The 23,788-nt window shown below is 51.3% G+C and overlaps 1 protein-coding gene across 2 annotated transcripts in view; it reads left to right on the top strand.

Annotated features, from left to right (window-relative positions):
- The window catches only part of Chrdl2 (chordin like 2), a 31,937-nt gene that overhangs the window by 5,052 nt on the left and 3,097 nt on the right, over positions 1 to 23,788 (top strand). Inside the window, exons 2-10 of one of the 2 annotated variants that reach the window (XM_013145295.3) lie at positions 6,620 to 6,732; positions 10,988 to 11,081; positions 13,261 to 13,403; positions 16,248 to 16,341; positions 18,009 to 18,064; positions 19,875 to 20,043; positions 20,969 to 21,163; positions 21,456 to 21,629; positions 22,433 to 22,487. In XM_013145295.3, the coding sequence (XP_013000749.1) occupies positions 6,620 to 6,732; positions 10,988 to 11,081; positions 13,261 to 13,403; positions 16,248 to 16,341; positions 18,009 to 18,064; positions 19,875 to 20,043; positions 20,969 to 21,163; positions 21,456 to 21,629; positions 22,433 to 22,487 (1,093 nt within the window). The remainder of the gene's footprint in view (positions 1 to 6,619; positions 6,733 to 10,987; positions 11,082 to 13,260; positions 13,404 to 16,247; positions 16,342 to 18,008; positions 18,065 to 19,874; positions 20,044 to 20,968; positions 21,164 to 21,455; positions 21,630 to 22,432; positions 22,488 to 23,788) is intronic. The other variant, XM_003463399.5, reaches the window with a different exon arrangement.

The raw sequence follows: 23,788 nt of genomic DNA on the forward strand, positions 1-23,788 counted from the left end.
CAGTCTGTCCCAAATGACCCCTGAAGAGAACAATATTGCAGCCTGAGAGTTTCAGGACAGAACGTGGGGTGCAGTTGGGCAGGGCCAGTTTGGAAATTTTGACTTACATGTGAAGATTGTAGAATCACTCCTCCCCCTAGCCGCCCCATCCTCCTGACCTTTTGGTACACGATGTTCTTTGGTTTGGCAGAGGGACTCGATGGCAGGCAGTTAGTTAGAAGGAGAGGTCAAAGGCTAATTTCTGTTAGGTAGCCAGGCAAAAGTGTTGAGAAGGACTTGGCTTTCCTTCCATGAACTGAAGCTCTTTCTGTTAAAGAAAGAAGTTTCCAGGATTAAGGACTGGTAATTGTCTCCTTTTCCAGAACCACTCCCTCTTCATTAACTCTATTCTTTGTTTCATTTATTCATTTACCAATCCACATAGGCTCTGCACAGAGCACAAAATTCAATGGGCTCTGGCCCTTCCTCTCAAGAAGCTCACAGTTTAGTAAGAAAGACAAACCCACTTAGCAATGAGGACTGTAATCAAGGGCCAAACTCACCCCTGAAGGAGAAGCAGGGCTCTGTGAGGTTAGGGACTTGCAGAAACAGTGGCATCCCAGCCGGCTTTGGAGGAGTAAGCAGTTGGTCAAACATTGGAGACAGGGTATTGTATCCCACAAGGAAGAAACAGCCTGTGTGAAGGCACAGGAGTGTGAAGGAGCCCGGCGGGGTGGTGGAAGAGTAGGAGAAACTCAGCAAGAGAAGTCAAGGCTGAAAACAGTCACCTCAGAGAGTTTTGCTGCAAAAGCAGGCAGGGTCCAGCCCGGGGTGATATGACAACTTTGGGGTTTCTCTGGTGAACATTACTGGCCTGGAATCAGATCAGATCAAGTCTAATTGCTTAAAGAAAGTCAGTGGAGGTAAAGAATGAGGAGGGCATGTGATCCCAGCTAAGTCAGGAGAATGAGAAATTGAAGTGCAACCTGGGCTACAGAGAGAGAGACAGAGAGAGACAGAGAGAGAGACAGAGAGAGAGAGAGAGAGAGAGAGAGAGAGAGAGAGAGAGACAGAGAGAGAGACAGACAGAGAGAGAGAGAGAGAGAGAGAGAGAGAGAGAGAGAGAGAGAGAGGATAGGGAAGGAGTTTTGTGATCTACTGAAGTAGATGCTGCTCGGAGGAAGAGCAGCCAGCAGCCATCGGACCCATCTCCCAGGGACCTGAGTGAACCATGTTCACTCCCAACTGTCAACTGTGCTTATGCAGGGGAAGCTCCTTTCTCTGCACTGTGTTTTCTGGGCTGCAGCCCTAAAGCCCTGAAGAACTTGTGGTCTCGCTCTCAACAGCATTTATGTTATCGTTGTCTGTCTGCTGCGTTAGACTGTTCGCTCCTCAAGGGCAAGGACCGTATCTTATTAAGTCATGTGTGAGTCCATGGATGTGTATATATGAAAAGTTCAATCCGTGAATAAATAACAGGAAATAAAATAACTAACAGTAATACTATTTACTGCCTACTGTGTCACATGGTCCACATTTTCCTATAGATTTGTTTCTGGACCCTGCGCAGGAGATGCCACCACCACGGTCACTCTGCTGACTTCCTTGTCTCTGCTCATTTTCATGCTGCCTGAAGCAGCAGGCTGCTGCACTGGCTTGCAGCTGTCCTCAAAGGAGGTGGCTCTGGGCCACTCTGATGTCACATGCACCTATTTGTTCATGCCCCAAACCTCCATCCCACGCTTGACTGCTCCTTTCCCCTCTCTACCCACCTCTACCCGCCACCCTCGGTGCCTGTTGAAGTGTTGCTCACATCTGTGCTTCTCCCCTTTGGTGTGGCTACCCTCTGGACCAGGCCCTACCAGCGGGTGCAGCACCACCTCCCACAGGACGACCATCCAGCTCTCCCTGTTCTCTGCCTGACCTCACACTCCCTCTAGAGCAAGGTTTTTCCCTGCCTTTCCTTTGCCTCTAGGGCTCTTCAGGCCTTTGAAGAGCCTTGGCTTTTTTCTCCGGGCAGATCTCTTTCCTCTCAAGCCCCAGCCTCTGCATCTCTGCTTCAGTTTTCTGAGCTACCTTCATCTCTGCATCCCAGCCCAAGATCTATGTGGGCCCGTGATACTGAGGAAGACTGGACTGGCTTGTGAATGGGACTAGAAGAAAGCAGACAGCTGCAGGAATAGCATTGGTATGGCAGTGAGACCTGGGAGATTGAACTTCAGTGAGTACTGTGATGTATGCGCACTCACTAGGTGCCGGGGCTGCTACGTAGAACTCTGAGAATCAGAGAAATACTGAGAAACACACAGTTAAGGAAGTTTAGGGTCAGTGCCAAGATTTGGGTTTTGCCTGTATGTTTTTACCTACTGTTTAAGTGTTTATGTGCCAGACTAGACTTACATGATGTTTTAGAAAAATGCAGTGAATATTTAAATTTTTAAAATTATTGCAGTAAAAGACACACTGCTATTAATCCCCTCAAAATCCTCCACCTCAATGCAAACATACATCCCATTGTTCCTTTTTTTTTTTTCTTTTTTGAGACCGTCTCACTGTGTAGCCCAGGCTGGCCTTGAACTTCCCAGTGATTCTCCTGTCTCAGTCTCCTGAGTGCTGGGATTTCAGGTGTGTGCCACTATGCCCAGCTTCTGGCTACTTTCTGAACCATTCTCTGAAAGTTTTCTTTTCTTGGATGTCTTTAGTCACACTGTAGTGACTGCCTTGATGTCCTGAATAGATTTTAAAAGCTCACCTTTTTAAATCTTCCCCCTTTTTACTTTGAGGAAGGACCAAAAGTCATATACTGCTTGATCTGGTAAATAAGGTTGATGACGACACACTGTAATGTCTTTACAAGCCTGTCTCTGTTTGATGGTGCTGCAGGCGAATTTACATGTTTGTTATCACACCTGATAAAGGCTCTCACAGAAGACTTCCAGAACTGCTTCAGAAAGTAGCAAAACAATGGAATAAGTGTGCTCAAAGTGAGGGGGAGTATTTTGAGTGAAATTAATGTCAGTGTGCCTTTTACTGTAATCAACTTTATTTAAACATTCACAATGTATTTCTGCATTGTGTGGCTTAATTCTACAACAACCATGGGAGGTAAACATTATTATTAGTTCCTTTTAACAGATGTGAAGATAATCCTGAAGGGATTAAATAGCTTGTCTGAGATCAGGTTACAAATAAAAACTAAACTTGGGATTTACTCAGGCCTATCTGACTTTAGAAGATCTTTGAGAGAAGACACGTGTGGCCTCTAAGTTGGAGATAAAGATGCACATACAGGTGGGGGGCTGGGATGAGAAGCGGTGGTGAGTGAGAGAGAGAGAGCAGAGCCAGGGCCAACATAGGAGTGGAAGGCTGCAGAGCACAGAGGGCGTGCCTGGGAAGGGAGGAGATGCTACAGACAAACTTTGCCTCCTTCACAGTATCACTTGGGACTGGCCCCTACTGACTCTTGAAACCCCTCTCTCATCTATTTGGATCCCCTGAGAGCCTGGGATAGATGAGACCATTAACATACCCAAGAATTGTGAATCTTGCAATGATCAAATCTTAGAGCCACAATACCATAGAATTCCAGAAACTTTGTGTTCTGATGAAATGCAGGCTCACAGACACATGGAATTCTCAAATCTTGAATCTTAGAAATCTAGAACATTGGAATGGCAGAATCTGAAATCATGGATTCATAAACTACACAGAAGCTATAAGGGCCTAGTCCTCCCCACCCCCTTATTTTGCAGATAGGAAACTGAGGCTCAGAGAACCTCTCACACTGAATGTGCAGCGTAAGGAGTGAGAGCTCCTTCTCCTGGCCACATACAAGGCCCAAGTGGGGCTTCTGCCAGACCCTCAGGAACAGAGGTGGCTGCATGCCCAGCTAGTCCTCCTGCCACTGGGTTTTGGCATGGCCCTGGGCATTCACCTCCCTAGAGGAAGAGACAGCTCCAGGCATAGCCACCTCTCTTCGTGCTTCTCACCTTAAAGGGTGTGGAAGGTTGGGGACTGTGGCCACAGGAGGCCTCCTGCCAGGCCCCCCACATTCTCAGCCTCTGCCAGGCCTACTGGTGGGGGAGGGGCCTCCTGGCATGGGCATTGGTGGAGAACTTTGGTCTTCAATTTCTGAGCAGACAGGGAGGTAAGGGGGTGCCAACTGGCATGGGAATCAGCTTTAGGACTGCCCCAAGGAAGGTAGGACAGGGTTTTTTCAGCAACTGGCTGACCTAAGGTGGCCACAGTGTTGAAATCACCCCCACCCTTGTGGGGGGAAGGGCCTGAGGAAGAAAGACATTATTCACTCCTTAGAGAGTTGGATTGGCTGGATCAGTCCCCCAGCTGGGCCTGTGTTCCACTCTCTGCCAGTGGAGGCTGAGAGATAAACACAGCTCATTTGATACGGGCCAGCCAGGCCTTGCTGGCTCACCGGGGCAGGGATCTGCTGTCTGGTTGTTCCCTCCACTGTTGGGGACTGAGAAGCTGGTAGGGAGAGAACTGAGTTGTGTGTTCTAAGAGCCTCCCGGCCTGTGGAGTCACAAACTGACACACAGGATAGTCACCCAAAACTTTGTCCTGAGAGGGTCAAGAGAGCTGAACAAGAGTGATATGAGGAATCAGGAGAGGTCAATTTCAGCTTCTTACAATGGAAACTTCCTAAGGGTCAAGAATGGCCTAGAGCTCCTGTTCCCTAGATTGGTGTGCCAGGGGCTACACTCCAGCTCACTCGGTGCTTAGTTGGCAATACAAGCATTATATGTGAGTGCCCAACCCATCCAACATAGTACTGTTGACAGTACCCTGCCATTCCGTAAGCCTGAAAGTCTAAAACAAGGTGGTTCACAAAGCCTGAGAGCCCCTGTTTCCAATGAAAAGGGAAAGGGGAGGTATGAAGGTCAACTTTTGGAATCTAAACCAATAGGAATCTAGGAGGAAAACAAACAAAAATCAGAAAACGAAAACGGGGGATGATGACCAGTAAGACACAAAGAGAAGGAAGTTGAGCTTTTTGGTCTGAGGGTTGGGCTCAACACCATAAATGATGAAGTGAACCCAAAGGAGTTCTTCTTTGAAGCTTGGAGCCCTGGGTTCAAGTCAGTAGCTGGATGATTTTGGACAAGTCACTTAGATTCTATGAACTTTGTTTTCTTATCTAGCTTTCTCACAAAATGCAAAACCACTGCAGGATGGATATTATTATTTAGGTCAGATTTCAAACCATGTCAATTTTTGCAACATTCAATCATGTCTACTGAACAGTATCTTTAAAATTGATATCATAATTATAATAGTAGCAGTCCAAGTAAGTATCAAGACCTGGGCTCGGCAAGCACTCTACAAGCATTATGCCATTTAATTCTGAAAACAACATTTAGAACATTACATAACTTACACAAAAAGTTCAGCACAGAGACAGTAGTCATTCAATGTGGATTCTTTTCTCCAGATTGCAAGCCAACAAAAATTTGCTGGCTTATGCTGCATCTCCTCATTCTTCCCCCAAAAAACTCAGTTAGTGGAGTGCCTTCCCACTGGACAGGTAGCATCCCTTCCATAATCCCTGCTCTGAGGTACCTGTGTGGAGACTGTTGGTAAGAAAGGACAAGAGGCAGAGAGGTGGACAGAGCCTGCAATGCTAGACAGGAAGAGGCTGTTACTCAGGACTCAGGGCTAGGTAGGTAGCAGGGAAGAGATGAGGGCTGGGGTACCTTGGTTAGGAGAAATGAAAGAAAGCTGGAGGTTTTAAGAGAGCAGAATTGCAAGAGAGATAGCTAACCCATGCCCTGGCTCCCAAACACTAGTGTTTCAATTATTCGTAGAAGCATTTACCTACATGTTAACAACCAATATGCATATTATTAAAAAAGCAATTGATATGCCAAGCACAACTCATAGTAGCAAAGATGATGTTTAGGGATATAGAAAGATCAATTTCCTAACCACCTTTCCATCATGGATAGTCATGATATAGGGATGTAGTTTGGTATAAAAGCCGGAAAGCTGCTATGAGTTGTTTTATTCAAAGGATGGGTCATGGGACACAGAGAGGCTCTGCATGGGCATGTGTGTGCATGTGCACGCCTCTGTGTGTGTGTGCACATGTATACATGTTGTATTGTAGGGAGGACGATAGAGAAGGGCGGGAAAGTCATGATGATGAAAAAATAAATAAGCAGAAGAAAAGAAACAAGTGTGATTATGAGTGCACAAGGAGCACCAGACTGAGAGTCAGGAGACAGACTGTCGTCTCTGCTTGGTGACTACTTGCCAGGCAGCCTTAGCAAAGTCATTTATGCTCTCTGACCCCCATAATATCCATTCAATCATAATAACTAACATTTACACCACAACAAAGACCATAAAGCATTTTACTGCTTGATCTCCTACTGCCCTGTAAATAAACGTTAATGAGAAGGGCCCAACCACACAGTAAGTGAGTGGTCAAGCTAAGATTTAAAACCAGACATCCTGGTCCCCTGACTAGGAGAGTTTATCTGGTGGATACTCTGTTACCTTAATAGAGGAGACCGTCTTCTATCGTCCAGATGATGTACTTCCTAGAACCAGAAATGAGGAAGGATGTAGCATTTTCAGGGCTAGCACCTCCTAGGACTAATAGCACGTATTGGTTTGCCAGGCCCAGACCTGTTCTGCCTTTTCCATGAGAAGAGATACTCCCCTGGTGAGAGCTGGCATCCCTACTTGGAGCCACAAGGTGTGATGTATTGCCTGCGCTGTACCTGCTCTGAGGTAGGTTGCTCTGGCCACCAAGCCACTAGGCCACCTGCAGCAGGTGTATGTGTTAGACCTTCAGAGAAGTCACTGGGAAGGTAGGGCTGACAGCCTGCATCCAGAGGTCAGGGGCACCAGGAGTGATGCCCCCTCAAATTGTACTGTCATAGAGGATGTTGGGACAAGTTTCCTCACTGAAAGTCCTCAGCAGGTAGGAATACATGGTCTCCACATGCCTCTTGGGGCTAAGGCACAGCAGGTCAGAGGCTGGGTTGGGTTGAGGCCCGGAGCCTTCCATCCCTCATCTCAGCCTTCTTCCCAGCTCGAGCTGGTGGCCTCTTTCCTGCCTCCCAGACAGCTCAAGAGGCACCTTCTGGCCTCCCTCCTGTTCCTCCTTCCTGTATAAGATTCACTCGGCCCGGGTCCCCACCCACCTCAGGAGGCACTACTATCCCAGCTCCACTGGCCCACATCTTTGCTCTTCAAGGTTTCGACCAAATGGGCAAATGGCCTCCACCTAAGTGTAGTTTCTGCTTGTGAGTGCCCCCATAATTTTATCCCTTTCTCCTGTCACTATTGACAGTTACATGCATCAGTCAGTGATCGGCCCTTCTGATCGAGTGCCTGAGAACAGGTCTTGCTGGGCTGTCACTCATGCCCAGGGTGATTCCTTGCCAGAGGCTGAACCAATTGGGGCAGAGACCATATCCTTGTTTTCACTTCTGTCTCCTGCCACTTCACCCCAACTGCATTTGTCAGCTTTCTGTCACAGTAACAAAACACCTGAGATAATCAGCTTATAAAAAGACAAGGTTTATTCTGGCTCACACTTTTGGAGGTTTTAGTTCATGATCAACGGGCCCTGTTGCTTTGGGTCTGTGGTAAGGCACACATCACAGCAAAACTGTCTATTTTGCCAGGAAGCAAAACAGAAAGGAAGAGACCAGAGTCCTTCAACCCCTTCAAGGTCATGCCCTCAGCAACATGAGGCTCAGTCACCCCCTGCATGGCTCTCAGTGACCTAAGACTTCCCACAAGGCCCCACATCCTGAAGTTCCACAGCATGTCCCAGTAGGACCAACCAGGAGACCAAGCCACATAGACCTTTAGGGGACATTCAACATCCAAGTACAGCACCCACCCAGCCCTGCAGAGGGTTTACACAACCAGGTGGAATAAATGAGACCCGCGTGGCCAGAATTCTTGCGTAAGGTGTGAGGTTGGAAGAGTGAGAGGAGAGCCACTGCGGAGGCCTCAGAACCGCTTGGCGTTAGCCCGGTCACAGAGGGGGCCACTCTGCATGTCCCTGGCTCCCTTTCTCTGGTGCTGCTCCTTGGTGGGAAGGGCAGCTAGCTGTCAGTTGGAGACCTCTCAGCCTCTCTCGTTCCCTTTCAGACTGAGAGAGGAAGGCAGAGGCCTCTCATACAGAGACCTTCGGGGTAGAAAGAGAAGAGCTCCTGAGATGGCCAGGGGTGGGCATGAGGGACGCGGGGGACCACTCCTCCTAGGGTCCTCCCTTCTGATGCCCAAGGCTTCTACCAGGTTGGCCTCAGGGAGAATCCTGACACACATAGGCACACAGCCCCCCGCCCTCCATAACCGCCTCCCGAGTTTCCTTAGCACATCTGAGGCCAATCAGCCATTTCAAAAAGTACTTTATGAAGTGTAGCCAGAGAACAGAAAGGAAACCATAACAGAAAATTCCAGACATATCATGTGGTCCAGTTGACAAAGTCCAAGTTTTGTGATCTATTGGAACTAATTCATTTCTCCTTGCCCAGAGTTCACACACACACACACACACACACACACAGAGTTCACTTAGCCCTGAAATTCGCTCAAGTCCTTCCACCCCTTTCCATTGTCACCATCTTTGTCTCTTACCTGGGCTGCGGGTCAAGCCTCCTAACAGTCTGCCTTGTGCCCGCCTCAAAATCCAGCCTCGCCGCAGCAGCTGCAATGATCAGTTCTGATTGTGTCAGTGTACTCTTAAATTGTCCAGTAGCTTTTTTTCACACTTACCATAAAGTTCAGATTCCCTGCAGCGGCTCTGCAGAATTTGTCTGCCTAGTTCTCCAGCTGCGCTCAGTACTTGCTCTCGTGCTATAGCCCTGCTGGCATGCTGTGGGTTCCTACAATGTGTGAAACACTCCTGCTCACTCTCTCCACCCCAATGTCCCATCCGGACCCTCTCACAAATGGCTCCTGTGGCCCAGTTCCTCACATGACTGTTACGTCCTCAGGGGGCTTCCCTTGCAGCTGTTTCTAAGATAGTTACCCCTGTGAACCCTTTCACATTATTCTTGCCTTATCCTCACACAGATTTAACACCTGAAATTGTCTTGTTCCTCTTTGCTTACTGTTTTCTAGTCTATCTCCCAGGTCAGTAGAGTAGAAAGCTTGTTGGTGTGGCCCGCTGCTGGGTTTCTAGTGCTTGGAAGGGGGCCTGGCCCACAGACACTGGGTGTGATTAGTGAGGGCCTGGGCCTGTGTGCATCCGCCAGTGGCAGCTCAGCATTCCCAGGACCCAGTGACAGCATTTACCCTGTTGTGTGATTGCAAGCAGCTCACCTCCGGGGTACTCTTTTCTTCTTTCTCTAGTACCATCTCTAAGGTGTAAAGACAAAGGTGGTAATTACGCAGCGTATTTCATATAAAGGCCCAGCAGGCCCTGTAGTTCCTCAATACTTGATGGCTGGGCCTCTGCTGAGAGATTCCCTTTGGCCACAAAGTGCTTCACCACGTGCCTTAACTGGGTCCTTTCACTCCCAGCCTGTCTCCACCTAATTCCTGGAGGTGAGCTGCGGGTCACTTCCAACCCGTGGCTCCTTCAAGGCCAGTGCCAAGACACAGACTGTAACACTCCTGTTCATATAGTTTGCACTCCACCTGGTGCCTCATCCGAGGGCCTCAGTTTACCCTCTTCATGCAGATGTGGCTTTCATGTGTGCTGGGCCTCGTGTTACAGCTCAAGCCAGTGCTGTGGACTCCCAGATGCCCCTGGCACTGGATAGACCTTGTGATGACCTCTGGCCATCTTGGGCAGCAGGGAGTCCCCAGAGGCTGGGGCCTCCTGTGGGGCAACGGGGCAGGAGGCTGCTGTACAGAAGTGCTGTCAGGACCTCTGCTGGACAGTGGACAGCAGGAAGGAGTGGGAAAAGGGGCTGGCAACACTCTTTACCAACTTCACACTTGTGAACAAAGCTGAGTCCGCTCACCTGAGAGAGATCACCACTCATTCACACCTTAGCAGGCACCAACTTGGAACAAGGGCTTGTGCTGGCCACCCCTCTGTAGTTCATGGCTGAGTAGGTGAGACGGACAGACATGCTCATTACCAAGCAGTGCTGTGAGGCTGTAACAAGGAGAAGAGCAAGGTCTGGCAGAGCAGGGCCTGACACTGCCTGGAGAGCTGAGGCATGGCCTCCCGCCTTCTGTTTTCTGCACGTGTGTGTGTGTGTGTGTGTGTGTGTGTGTTTCTCTGTCCAATTCTTTTACTTGCTGTGCTTGAGAAAGTTGGAAGAACTCTGGGCCCTTCCTTGTCTAGGCCAACTCTAGAGGCTCTGTTCGCAGTTACCTGGACCTCCCAGAGATTGAGGGCATATAGGGACCACAAAGCCCTGAGCCTTCTCCACATCAGGTCTATAGCCTTGTCCCCCTCCTGGTCACCTGCTATTGTGTGTTGTAGTCCTCCTTTGCCTAAAAGGCTCAGGCTCAGAGTTAAAAGAATAAAGCTCTACAGTTATAATAGCACAGGTGTGGTGGTGCTCACCGGTGACTCCCAGCACTCAGGAGGCTGAGGCAGAAGGATCACTGTGCATTAAAGGCCAGCCTGGGCTACATAGTGACTTCAAAGTCAGTCTGAACTACAAAGCAAGACCCTGTCTCAACACCCCCACGCCAAGAATAGCTCGGTCAAAGCTTCGAGATCAGTGTCATCATGACTCCAGGCTTTTGCTTTCATTTCTCTCATATCCAGAAGAGGGCACCGCATCTGAGCAAATCCATGACCAGATCTGCCCTTCTCTGCAGTGGGGGAGGGACGCAGACAAGTGGACCATGTGAGGCAGCCCCCTTACCATGTGAGGCACCCCCCTTAGTGGGCAGGGGCAAGGGAGGGACTGAATTACTCGGGTTTATTGTTTTTAACCCCAATTACAGACATAAAACAAGTCAGAGTTCTGCAGTTGGGGTGGAGGCTTCAGGAAAGGACCTGAGCAAGTGGGAGGCAGTAGTTCCTTGCAACCAGGGCTGACCCTTGTGTTCCCTTCAGACTGCCCATGTGAATTGTTACCAGCTCCGCTGTCCACCTGTCCACTGCCCCCAGCCTGTCCTGGAGCCGCAGCAGTGCTGTCCCAGGTGTGTGGGTAAGTAGTCTCACCCTCACCTTGTGCCGACCTCTCTGCTGCCCGTGGGCCCTTACCTCACTCCAGACACAGGTCCCTGGCTGAGGAAAGCCTCTGAGGGGAGCAGTGCTGCCTCCACCCAGCAGAGGTGATGAGACACAGAGATGCTCAGGCAGGAACATCCGGGGTCCCCAGCTACCCTAGCAACAAATTTCTCATGATCAATTGGGAGGCAGAAAATAAATGATAGATCGGGGCTTGCTTGGCACATTGACTGGCACACTTGGGCTTTAGTCTCTCTGGCTGGCTGAAAATGGGGGCTGGACACATTCTGGGAAGGGAAGGTGATTGATCTTGGGTCTTGCATTTGTCCATTTTGTGTTGCGGTAACAAAATACCTGGGTACTTACAAAGAAAAGAGGGTTATTTAGCTCGCAGTTTGGAAGGCTAAAGGTCCGAGGTCTGGTCACTCCCTCTAATGGGGTCCCATCTGTCAGGATCATAACAGGGCAGAGAAATAGAAAGGGAAATGGCTGTGTGCAGGAGGAGGCAAGAGCACGCTTTGTGCTGACTCAGGGGAGCTCACTGGGATCCCGTGAGGACTACACTGTTCCCTTCCAAAGGCAGTGCCCACCGGGGTCTAATCAAACTCCACAGGACCTCATCTCCCAAGGTTGTTCCACCTCCTAAGGCCACCACAGGGGGCCAAGGTACCAACATATGGACCTCGGGACACTCAGTGTCCAAACCATGGCAGTCCTATAGGGGAGATTACCATCTGGGATTGGCAATGACAGAGGATGAATCCATTGTACTCTGAGGTTCCTCCTGGTATGAAATTTGGGGACACCATGTGTCCTAATGCTAGGTGTCTATGACTCCACTTTAGAATACTAAGTGCCTCTGGGCCTGGGGCTCCGGAAAGTAAATGGAAGAGAGAGAAAAATTGGTCTGAGAAGAAACTGGCATAGCCAAGTGGCCTGTGAAAGGCAGCCAGTGCCCAGGTCACCTTGAGGGGTGGGAGAGTTGAGGTTCACAACCATCAAGATGAGGAGATTGAAGCACTTCTGATTGTTGCCTTAGCTCTGGCTCTGGAGTCCGGCCCTCCTGGGGTGGAGGGGTCTGTTTACTAAGTGGGAGCCCAGCAGGGGTCTGACCATGGGCTGTAAGGATTCCTGCTGTGGGAGAGCAGAGGCTCCCAGCCTCATCCTACCCAGAATGGAGCATCGGGCCTTCTCCATGTCCGGTGCTGACTCCAATCTTGACCTCTCCTGGCCAACTTTGGGATTCCTCAAGCCTTGGCTCAGTGCTCTTCACCCTCAGATCTCCTTCCTCTCCCTGAGCCCCCATTCTCTGCCCTTTTGCCAGCTCAGTTGTTCTTGTTCTTCACGACTCTATTCAGCCATCAGTGCTTTCAGGAAGGCTCCCCTAGTCTCTCCTCCTCTGCTAAACTAGGGCTGCCCTCTGTGCTGGCCCAGCTTCTGTGCGCCCATCCACCTGGGCTTTAGCACACCACGGTGCCATTGGCTTGTGGCTTGTCTCTCCACTCAAGTCAGCTGTGAGTTTCTGGGTGATAGGGGCTGAGTCATCACTCCATTCCCAATGCCTGCAGAGCCCCTGCTCCTGTGAAGGCTATTAGCAAAGGTACCTTGAATGAAGGGTGGGTGTTCTCAGGCCTCGGGCCTCCCCCTCAACCAGCAGAAGCCCAGTGATAGGCCAGTGGGGGCTCTGGCGGCCAGCAAATGGCAACAGTTTACACCACACACAGACAATGGAGATCATGCCAGCTGACTCTAGGGGAATGTAACTCCATGTCTGTTTCTCCCCAGCGGTATCCCTTGGCGCCTAGAACAGTGCCTGGCCCTGGGAAGTGCTCCATGACTGTTTATGGACTCAGCGGAGCTGAGGCTTTGGCTTCTCCTTCTTGCTCTGGTCAGGGCCCTCTCAGATTCCAAGGAGTTGCAAGGCTGTGGTGGAGACTGTGGGAGGGAGGGGCACGGTCAGATGTAGGTACTATTAGGACATCTTGTTTAGCTAATGTGAGGAATGTCGGGGAAGGCCAGGGCCAGAGCTGAGTATAAATACCAAGGAGAGATAAAATGCATCATTTTTAGAAAAGTGGTCTACTTGCATCTGGCAAAGATTTTAGAACCACACAAAATTTCATTTTCTTTTTCCTCCTGTCCCTCCTCACCTGCAGAACCTCACACTCCTTCTGGGCTCCGGGCCCCCCCAAAGTCCTGCCAGCACAACGGGACCATGTACCAACATGGAGAGATCTTCAGTGTCCCTGACCTGTTCCCTGCCCGCCTGCCCAACCAGTGTGTCCTCTGCAGCTGCACAGTAAGAGCTTTCACTGTCCCTGCAGCCAGGCCAGAGTCCCAGCTTGCAAAGAGCACAGCAGTGTGGGTGGGGGGACGGTTTTCCCCAGCTCACAGCAAAGTAGAAAGGAGGAGAGGGCTGGGGAAGGGGGAGGCGCATCTGCGGTTTGGAATGCCCTGCCCCTAGCTGCGTCAGGTGACCTTCCTCTGGGCTTCTGCACCCTCCAAATTCCCTGTTATAGCACTGGCTACCTGCTGCTGACAATGGCCTGTCCTGTTTCTCGGTTGCCCCTGAGGACTCCTTGAAAGGAAAGGACATAGCTTGGGGGGGAAAGGGGCTGGGGATTGAACCTGGGGCCTTGGCACGCTAGGCAAGTGGTCAACTACAGCCACACAGCCCCAACCCAGAACATACCTATTTTGTCTCTGTTTTCTCTGCTGCTCTCAACAGGCTTGATATACAGAAGATACTTGTATAACTGCAGAATGAAGGGGTGAATGAACATTGTTGGTCCTGGGACACAGAGATGAGGCCAGATGGTAGCAATGGAATTTAACCTGAAGTTACTTAAACTCCTCCTGCCTATGGTCAGATTTGGGCCGAAGGAATTGCAGGCTGACTGCACTGTTAGCAGGGGACAGAGACTGAAGCCAAGCAGGACCGGATCAGGGTTGCAAGTGGCACTTAGCATTCTTATCTCAACTGTGAATGCTCAGGAGAAACTCTGCCTTCTCGGTCTCCTCGCTAGGTGGTCATCAGACTTCTCTGACCATGGTTCCTCTTAGTGTAGGGGGCAGTCTGACTAGGTTTTTCTAACATCCTCTCTAGACAAGGTGTTAGAGACCTACATTTGAGGTCCAGCTCTCGGTGATTCCCTGTGTGGCTTTGGGCCTGCTGCCCATCTCTTCAGACAGAGGACCCCAGCAGGCTTGATCTTAAAGTATCTGGGCTCCAAATAAGCTGTAAATAATGGGGAGTGCCTATCCCTCAGCCTAGCTAGTGGTATCTTTCTACAGGGCCTGTGGCTCTCCAGTTGTCTAGCATGTTGTACCTCTAGGTTCATGGAAATACCTGTTTATATGTAGCATCCCAGCTGCTATAGGAGAAGGATGTCACTATTTCTGTTCTTCACATGAGGAAACTGAGGCTCAGAGCAGTTAAGTGACTTGCCTAAGGCCATATAGCTAGGCTGCACCTCAGATGTAGGTCACCAACACCATGTCTAGAGAGGACGTTAGAAAAACCTAGTAAGACTCCCTCATACACTAAGAGGAGCTAGGGCAGAGAAGTCTGATGACCACCTACTGGGGAGATCAGGAAGGCAGAGATTTCTCCTGATCATTCACAGCTGAAGTAAGAACAAAGTGCTGAGAGATGCATGTATGCCGTGTAGTATGCAGCAGAGCTAGAATGCAGACCCAAGGCTACACACCCTGAAGCCCCTGTTCTTTCCCTGTGCTGTGCTGCTCACATGAAGCGGAGAGCCTACATTAGGTGGGAGCTGTGAGGAGAGGCAGAAATGACGCTGGTGGCCTGGGAAAAACATTCTAGTGATTCCTTTGTCCATTCTTCCTGGATCCTGAGATCCCTCTTTTCTTTTCATCAATTTATGGAACTGATTGACACCTGTCCTCACTGGAGGATCAGATTCTGACTCTTGGGAAAGAATAGGGAGAGGACTCAACGTCACACCACTTCCTCCACAAAAAATGTGCCTGTCTTGGTTTAGTTTTCTCTCGTTGTGGAAACAAAATGCCTGATACCCAGAGTTAAGGAAGGAAAGGTTTATTTAGCTCACAGTTTGTGGAGGTTTCAGTCCATAATCAACTGGCTTCAAGGCAGAGTGGCACATGGCAGAGGGCAACAGCTTATGGCGGCAGAAAACAGCACAAAAACAAGAGGAAAAGGGGAGGAGCATAGAGAGAAGACTCTCTATGTCTTTTATATATATGTAGGCCACACCCATTTGGGTATAAGACTCACACTCATAGTCCCAGTATTGGACCGTGAGTCATTTACAAATGCTAGAAGCCTTCCTCCATGATTTCATGAGGCTTTGGAGGAACATCAAGACTCAAACCATAACAGTGCCTTTAAAAAGTTTTCACAACCATACTCTCAGCTGATCTTCACATCTGGATGGATGTGCCTCCATTTCTCAGAGGTAAAGACTGAGACCCATAGAAATCCTCACCAAAGTCATTTGGCCTCCTGCCTCCTAGAAGTCCCTTTGATTGCTGTCTTGCCTTTCGAGACTGGGTCCTGAAGTTGGACCCCAGGGCTTTCAATAAAAGAAAGATAAGCCCAGGTGTTACCTATTAGGTCCCCTGCCATTTCCACCACACTATCCCCGGCCCCTGTTCCAGGCCAGGATAGAAGGATGTTGATTTCACTTTTTTTTTTTTTTTTTCCTTTTTACCGGTACCGGGGATCAAACTCACGACCACCTGCTTGCAAGGCAGGTGCTTATGCCGCTGAGCTAAATCCCCAGCCCCAGGATGTTGATTTCAATGGAAAGGCCTGAAGGCTGGGCTCTGCCTTGGCTGGCTGACTTGATAACACAGCACCCCCAACACACACTGGGGTTCCCTTCATTTGTATGGTGGGAAGAACACCCCTCACCGGCTGCTGGGGGAAACTGGGGAAGATAGGGTCTAAAAGGCTATAGAAACTGAAGACAGAATCCCTTGGAACTGGGAGCAGAAGTTGGGGGCTGCATGGACATTGTTGAGCTGGCTCCAACCCAGGTCCTCCCTGCAACCGAGACCTCGAGACCCTTTGCTCACAGGGAAGGGGGCTCCCTGACCCCTGAAGGCTGGTCCTCATCACAGCTCACCTCCAGTCCCTGTTTGCTCTTTCTGTCAGGAGGGACAGATCTACTGTGGCCTCATGACTTGCCCTGATCCTGGCTGCCCCGCACCCTTCCCACTGCCTGACTCCTGCTGCCAGGCCTGCAAAGGTGAGTCTGTCCCGAAATGTCAGCATCCCCTGCCCCATGGACTAGCCATGGACTCTGTGAGTCAGCAGCAGCCTTGAGGGACACCCAGCATGTGAGAGAACGCTCCTTCCTCCAGGACAATGGCGGCTTACCCTGGACTCTCCTAGAAAGTGGAGCCCGTAGCAGAGGCTGATGGGACACTTGTTAGTATTGAAGTTCTAGGAAGCAGCCACAAGGGACAGGGGGAGAAAGGCAAGGGAAGAGAGACAAGCAAGCAGCTCGGCAATGTGCTTGTGACCCAGTGTGACCCCATGCTCTAAGTAGTCTCCTTCTCAGAAAAGTCTAGCCATGGTAGAGGAAGAGGTAAGAATTTATGCAACCATTCACCTATTCCTGTGGGTAAAAGTTCACCCCAAGGGTGCCAATTACTGACATTCCCTGGCATGCATGCCTATCTGCGAGCCTTGTAGCCCCAGGAGCACCAGGTGGGAGTTGTAAGAAGTGAGGACAGGGGACGTGAACAGGGGCTGGGGGAGTGAGGGGCGATACTGCCAGGAGGGGACTGAGAGAAGGAAGTTGGCTGGAGTGGGAGAGGCTTTGCTTCAGGGCCTACGTGAACGATGAATGAACACAGCTGTCCCGCCCCATCAGATGAGGCAGAGGAGCAAGAGCAGCATGTGAGGGGCCCAACACAGGATGGGCTCACATCTCCCTGTGTTCCTCAGGACCCAGCAGGGCCCAGGCCACTTCTGTCAGCCAGAATCCAGGTGGAATCTTTGGGTGAAACAGAGAGGACAATACGTGGCTAGTGAAGCACCATGGCTAGGCTTGGGCCTCAGTGGTCACACTATTCCCTGTGCACTGGGGCAGCCAAGGAAACTTCCCGGAGAAGGCAGCGCTCAGGTAGTGGGGTGCTGCACAATGGCATGTGTCCCTAGGTGCTGGCATCGTGGAAAGCACACTGGACCGGGGTCAGGTGACTACAGGATAAGCATGGTTCTAGCAGCTAACTCTGCAAAATCCTTGTCCTGTCTGAGAATCTGCTAAGCATACGCTGAAAGTTTGGCTGCAGTGATTTCTAATAGTCTGAGTCCAAAGTTCCGGGTCTTTGAAGCAGGAATGTTTAGAGGGAGCCAGACTACAGAGAAGCAGGGGCTACTATGAGAGAGAGAGTCCCACTCAGGGATTTGGGAGGCTGCAGGGCTCCAAAGGGCTGCGAGTGCTGGTTCCCAGGGCATGGTGGCTCGGAGCGTCCTAAGGTGACCAACTGCAGGGGCAGAGCGGCTGGAGGGTAGGCCCTGGGAGTGTGTGCTGAAAACCAAGGCCTGTGACCTGAGTGTAGACGGGAGAAGTGACTGTCCAGGAGCCTGCAGATAAGCTGGTGGCAGGAATGGGATCCTGAGGTCTTGGGCCATCCAGGATGGGCACTCAGGGATGGCCCAGTGTCCCAGAAGTGACAAAGACTAAACAAGATGGTCTGGCCTAGTCAAGCAGTTCAGTCCATCGACAACCAGGAGGTCAGCACTCCTAAGCGTGAAACTGAGGAAGCAACCCCGTTGTGGGATGAGGAGAAGCTGCAATGAGAGGGCTTAAGGCGCCCTGGGACAGGCGAGGCATTGGAAAAGGCAGCGCATCCAGGTGGAGGCTGAGCAGCCTGAGGCTGACCCAGCTTCTGTTTGAGTTTTCAGATGGGGCAGGTGAGAAGTCTGCTGAAGAGGGCCCCGTACAGTCACAGCGGGGCGCGGTGAGTACACAGCTTTCCAACTGGGAGGGCAGAGGAGGCTGTGTCGGGGTGAGGCGTGCCTGACTCCGAAGCAGGCAATTCTAGTTATTGTCCCCATTTCTTTTGTCCCCTGGCCCAGTGACATAGTCCAGCCCGTTTCCTGTAGAGAACGGGTTGCCACACAGGGCAGGAGCCAGCGCCAAGCCTCCTCTTCCCTCTTGGGAACCTGGCTGCATGCAGGACCAGCTCTGCTGAGGGAGGCGCCTCTGGCTCTGGTCAGGATTCCTCACCCAGTTCCTGGGGCACGGGCTCTTTGTCTGGGTTTGCCTTTCTGGTCCTCACTCTATCTTGGCCCTTTTCGATCTTGTCTGAAGTTCAGCTCTGTCTGGTCTGAGAGGAGGGAGTTGGGAGAGTGAACCACTGCACTAATCCAAGTCCCCACCAGTCCCCATGTCTGTGATGTGCACCACTTCACCTGCTGCCTTTGTGTCCTGAGCGCAAAGGGATTCCCAGGGTGCAAGCTCAAGAACTCTTCTCCTCTGCCCACTTGTCCCCCTTCTCCAGGCCGGGCCTCCTCAGGTGGGGCTGCACCACAGGACCTGAGCCACCTCTTCCTTTCTGTCCACACTTCCATCCTAGGAGAGGCAGTGTGCAAATGGCCCAGCCAAGCCCTGAGCTGCTGCTCACTGACTTCTGGATGACCTGGACAAGTCACTGTGTAGGGCCAAATCCTTCCTGCCTCAATTCTGCTCAGCAAGCTTGGCCTCAGAACTTCCCATGTGCCTGGGCCTGTGCTGAGACTCAGACAGGTTCTGCTTTGGGAGCTTTTGTGGGCTCAGTATCTGACTCAGAGACCACATCGGTCAGGAATGGGCTGGGGAAGAAGTGAAGTAAGTCACTCTGGCCCAGCAAGGGAAGTGACAGCCTCTGCTCCCTGCCACCGCCCCCTTGCTCCTCTCCTGTGGCCCAGAGCTGACAGGCGCCCAAATGAACTCCTGCCCTATGAGTTATCCTCTCCTGTCCCTGCCAGCCCTCCCAAGGCCTAGAGAAGCAGGGTCTTGGGTCTTGATTTCAAGTGTTCAGAAATGCGGCCTGAGCTCCAGACACCCTTTATCTCTGGGTGGGGCCTGACTTTAGACTACCTGCCCTGGAGCCTGTCAGGATCTTCAGAGGCCGGTTCCTTCGCCCATCACCTAACTCTTCTGAGACAAAGAATCTTCTAGCTCGCATCCACACTGCAGGCTCACTTTCTGTTTCTTTTCTCTTCTCTCTCTTTCTCTCTTCCTTTCTTTTGGCAGTAGTGGGAACTGAACCCAGGGTCTTCACACTGAGCTACAATCCCCAGCCCTATTTTATTTTTTAAATTTCGAGATGGAGCCTTGTTAAGTTGCCAGGTTGCCCGGGCTGGGCTTGAATTTGCAGTCTTCTTGCCTCCTCCTCCCCCAGTGCTGATATCAAGGTGTGCGCCATCACATGTAGCTACTTCTGTTTTTTATTAACTTCTTCACGTCCCTGGTCAGTTTTGTCTCCCAGCTCAAGATCTCAGCACCCTCCACCCACCCCAGACCCAAGGACCTGGTCTGACGAGGGCTGAAGAGGGGTTGGTGGGAGCTGGATTTCCAATCACCATCTTTGGAGGGTTTTCAAAGATCCTCCACCTGAGAATGTCTCAGGCCCTTCTAGATCTTTCTGTCTAGGGTTTGTGCCCTCTCCTCACTGGCAAGTGTGCCGGGGCCAACCTCAGGCCTCCTGCTGCAGCCTAGCTCACCGTCCCCTCCACCAGCAGTGGTTTGTTGCAGTCAGTCAGTGACCTGCGTCCTTCCTTCCACAGAGCCACTCCCAGGACCCGTGTTCCAGTGAAGGCGGGAGAAAGAGAAGCCCAGGCACCCCAGCCCCCACGGGCCCCAGCTCCCCTCTGGGTTTTATCCCTCGCCACTTCAGACCAAAAGGGGCAGGCAGCACAATTGTCAAGATTGTCCTGAAGGATACACATAACAAAGGTGGGGACCGACTGCCTCCAATCTGATGACCAAACAGTGAGGGCTCCAACTGCTCCTACCTTCCACACCCTCTCCCTGCTTTCTGATTCCCCAGTCTCAACTTAGCTGTGAGCTTGTAACTCATAGAATTTCAAACTGAAAGAATACTTGCAGGTCATTGAATCTAACCCCTGTTTGATAGATGAGGACCCCCCCCCCCCCAAGGTGCAGAGGATGCAGTTAGAGACAGAACAAGTTCTGGAATGGTACCAAAGTATTTTTTGAGCATCTGTCTCATCTTTAGTGGGAAATGGAGGAGAAATAAGAGAGGTAAAGAATGATCTCTGCCATCCAGCAGCTCTTAGACTAGCAGGGGTGACAGACACATGAATAAATTGCTTTAATATAAGGCAATGCTGAGATGAAGGAGGGAACCGAGAGGGGCTGCAGGGGCCAGTGGGGATGAAGTGGGCTGCAGAAGGGGAAGACAGGAGCCTCTCTGCAGAGCTCCCCAACTGTGGGGAGGGGAAGGCCCGGGGCTGCTGAATCCTGGTCTATTGGACGGATGGCACACTAATGCAGAAAGGAGGAAAGGGACCTGCCAGAGCTTTCACAAGCATGTCACAGGTCATGACAAAAGTCAGTCTCAGGTCTCCTACTGCCAGGCCAGCACTCCTGCTCCACCAGAAGATCCCCTAAGGCTAGGAAGGGCTCTCCATCTCCAGCAAGTCCCTCCTGGGGCTCTCAGCCCTAGATGCTGAGATCGGGGGTGTCAGGGCCAGAAGACAGGCTTTATACTTTGGCTTGCACTTTGCAGGCAGTGTGAATGGCCCACACTGGGGGAAGGGGGTTCCCCAAGCCCCCATTCCACCCCACCCACTGCTGGACCACAGAACCTGGTGGGGCTGAGTCACTGACCCCTCCCTTCCTGCCCTCCTCGTCCCAGCCTGTGTGTACCGGGGGAAGACATACTCCCACGGGGAGGTGTGGCACCCAGTCTTCCCCTCCTTTGGCCCCCTGCCCTGCATCCGGTGCACCTGTCAGGATGGCCGCCAGTACTGCCAGCACATGACCTGCCCCACCGAGTATCCCTGCCATCACCCGGAGAGAGTGACCGGGAAGTGCTGCAAGATTTGCCCAGGTACAAGGAGGTGCTGGGGCGGGGAGGGCACTGGCCAGAGTGAGCCCTAGATCTTCTCCCCGGGCTACTTAGAATGTCTCAGAGGAGGAGGCATATGCGCTCAGCTGTAGCGATAGCTGTTAGAGGCACAGAAGTGGCTTTAATAGAGCTGAGTAATGCAAGGTACCAGACTCAGAGCTTCTTGCCATAGATGTAAATAATGTTCTGGACTCCAAGAAATCATAGGTTGGAACATCAAAACTTCAAGGGAGAGTCACTGTGGAACACTTCACGAGCTCCTTGTCTTTCTCAGAGGACAGGGCAGATCCTGGCCACAGTGAGACCAGCTCCGCCAGGTGTCCCAAGGCACCGAGCCGTGTCCTCATCCATACATCAGGGTCCCCAAGCCCAGACAGCCTGCATCGCTTCGCCCTGGAGCATGAGGCCTCAGACCAGGTGGAGATCTACCTCTGGAAACTGGTAAAAGGTGAGTTGCCCACTCCTGGCTGGATGTGCCTCTGGCCTGTCCCTCTTTCTGTCCGACTCCAGACTCCACAGGAGACATAGGAACATTTCGTTGGCCACTGCCCCTGGCTGTCCTTTCTAGGTGTAACAATCCCTGATTCCAAGAGTCCCTGATTCTGCCTGTGATTCTGACAGTTCTGATAAGCTCACACATGGAGATGCCAGGCCTTGAAGTGCTCCCTCTCCTGGGCATAAGAGGTTATTACACCTTGCAAGGAGTCACCCCAATGAATCAATAGCTAATGGTGGATTTCGCCAGTACACAGGGGAGATCTTTCCAGGTGAGGGGGCCTCACAGCGTCCCCAGAGCAGGAGGCTTTGAGGCCCCTTCCACTTGGCCTCTTCTCAGTGGTGGATCCTACCGCTGTAAGTTGGTATCAGAACATATTTCTCATTCCGTGAGAAAACTCACTCTATTTCCCAGGCTGCCCTATCACCCAGTGAAGATCAAGAGACACTTTCACTGATAATTGGGAGACACTCTGCTCTTCTTGTAAAACATAAATTCCTGGGGTAGAAACAGTAGGCCATGCTCCAGACCAAACTCTTTAAATACAAACTGGTGATGAGGTCACTTTCCTCCACTGATGGGCTTGAGGGAATGGGGTGGAAGAGAGGAAGACGGAATGACAACAAGAATGATGACAATGATGGTAACAGCCAATGTGCTTAGCACTTTAGAGCTCCCAAAGTGCTTCCACATTCACTATTTTATTTGATCCTTGATGATCCTGAGAGTTAGGCATTATTATCCCCATTTTACAGATGAGGAAACTGAGACTCAGAGAGGTGAAGTACCTGGCCCAAGGCCACACAGCCAGTAAGTTGAAGACGGGTGCTAGAGCCTATGTCTTGGTCATATGTCTTGGCTCTTTTCCTGCTCTGCTCTGCCCACTGTTGTAGGAGGAATGGATGAAGAAAGTGGAACTGTTCAGCCTGCAAAAGAGAAGACTCAGGAGGCCAGGACTGCTGGCTTCATGGCTGTAAAGAGCTGCTGCAGGCAAAGGGAACAGCCACATTCTCAGTAACTGCAAGGGTCAGGGCACAAGCAGGGGCTTTGGAATCTGGCTGACTTGGGTTCAAATCCTACCTCTGCCCCTTTGAATTCTGGCTCTGCTCTTCCTTAGCTCTGCGACCTTGGGTAACCCCATGACCTCTCTGGGCCTCAGTTTTTTCTCCTGTCAATTGGGCAAAGATGGGCTTTGGAGGAAGAAGTGAAATGGCACACAGTGACAGCCCTGGACTTACAGTAGGTGGTTAGAATCGCAGAGAGGCAGGTTTCCACTCACTGAAAGGAGGCGCTCTCGCTCACTTACAGCCTTCCTTAGCGAAGGAAGGGGGCAGGCTCCACTTGTGGAAAGAGGGCCTGCAGGGCTGGCTGAGGTGGCTGTCACAGCGGGGAGTTAGATTCAGTTAACACCACTTACCATGGTTTTGAGCTTTAAGAGGCTACTGGTCCTGGCCACGTGAGCCTCCCCACAACCTCACGCCCCACCCCAGCAGGTGCTGGGACTCCAGAAGGTAACAAGCCCCAGCCTCTGTCCTTCGCCTAATAACCTAGGTGCAGCTGGAACTGACTGGCCACCGAGCTGCTCAGGGAAGGCCTTGTAGAGCACGGCCTCCACCACCTAGGGAGGCTTAAGGAATTTGGAGAGGCCAGAAGGTGCTCTTCAGCTAGCATGGCAGTGACAGGGAGCTCATGCTTATGTGCCCTGTGCTGTGATCAGGACATACAAAGTACCTCTTTTAATCCTCGCAGGAAACCTAAGGGGTTTGTACTTGTACCCCTTTTGCAGATAAGAAAACAGTCTGAGAGGTCAAATGACTTTCTCACAAGCACAATTCCAATGGTAAAGCAAAGATTCAAATCCAGGTCTGACAGTCCCCAGTGCTACTTCCCCAGAGATGACCTTATGCTTTTAGGATGTGCCTGGGGAAACCCAAAGAGTCCCAAGATGTGACAGAGTGGGTGGAGCTCATGGCCAATCTCACCATCAGAGACCCAGAGAAGCAAAGGGCCTTCACAAGGCCAGGCCCTGCCTCCTGTCACTAGCAACAGTTCCTGTCTCCTGGTGCCCTGAGATCCAGAGTCTCCCATCAGCCTTGTCATCCCTTCCCTGT

This window comes from Cavia porcellus, unplaced genomic scaffold (genome assembly GCF_034190915.1).
Source record: "Cavia porcellus strain 051 isolate PalLab524CR breed Dunkin Hartley unplaced genomic scaffold, mCavPor4.1 scaffold_9, whole genome shotgun sequence".
Taxonomy (NCBI): domain Eukaryota; kingdom Metazoa; phylum Chordata; class Mammalia; order Rodentia; family Caviidae; genus Cavia; species Cavia porcellus.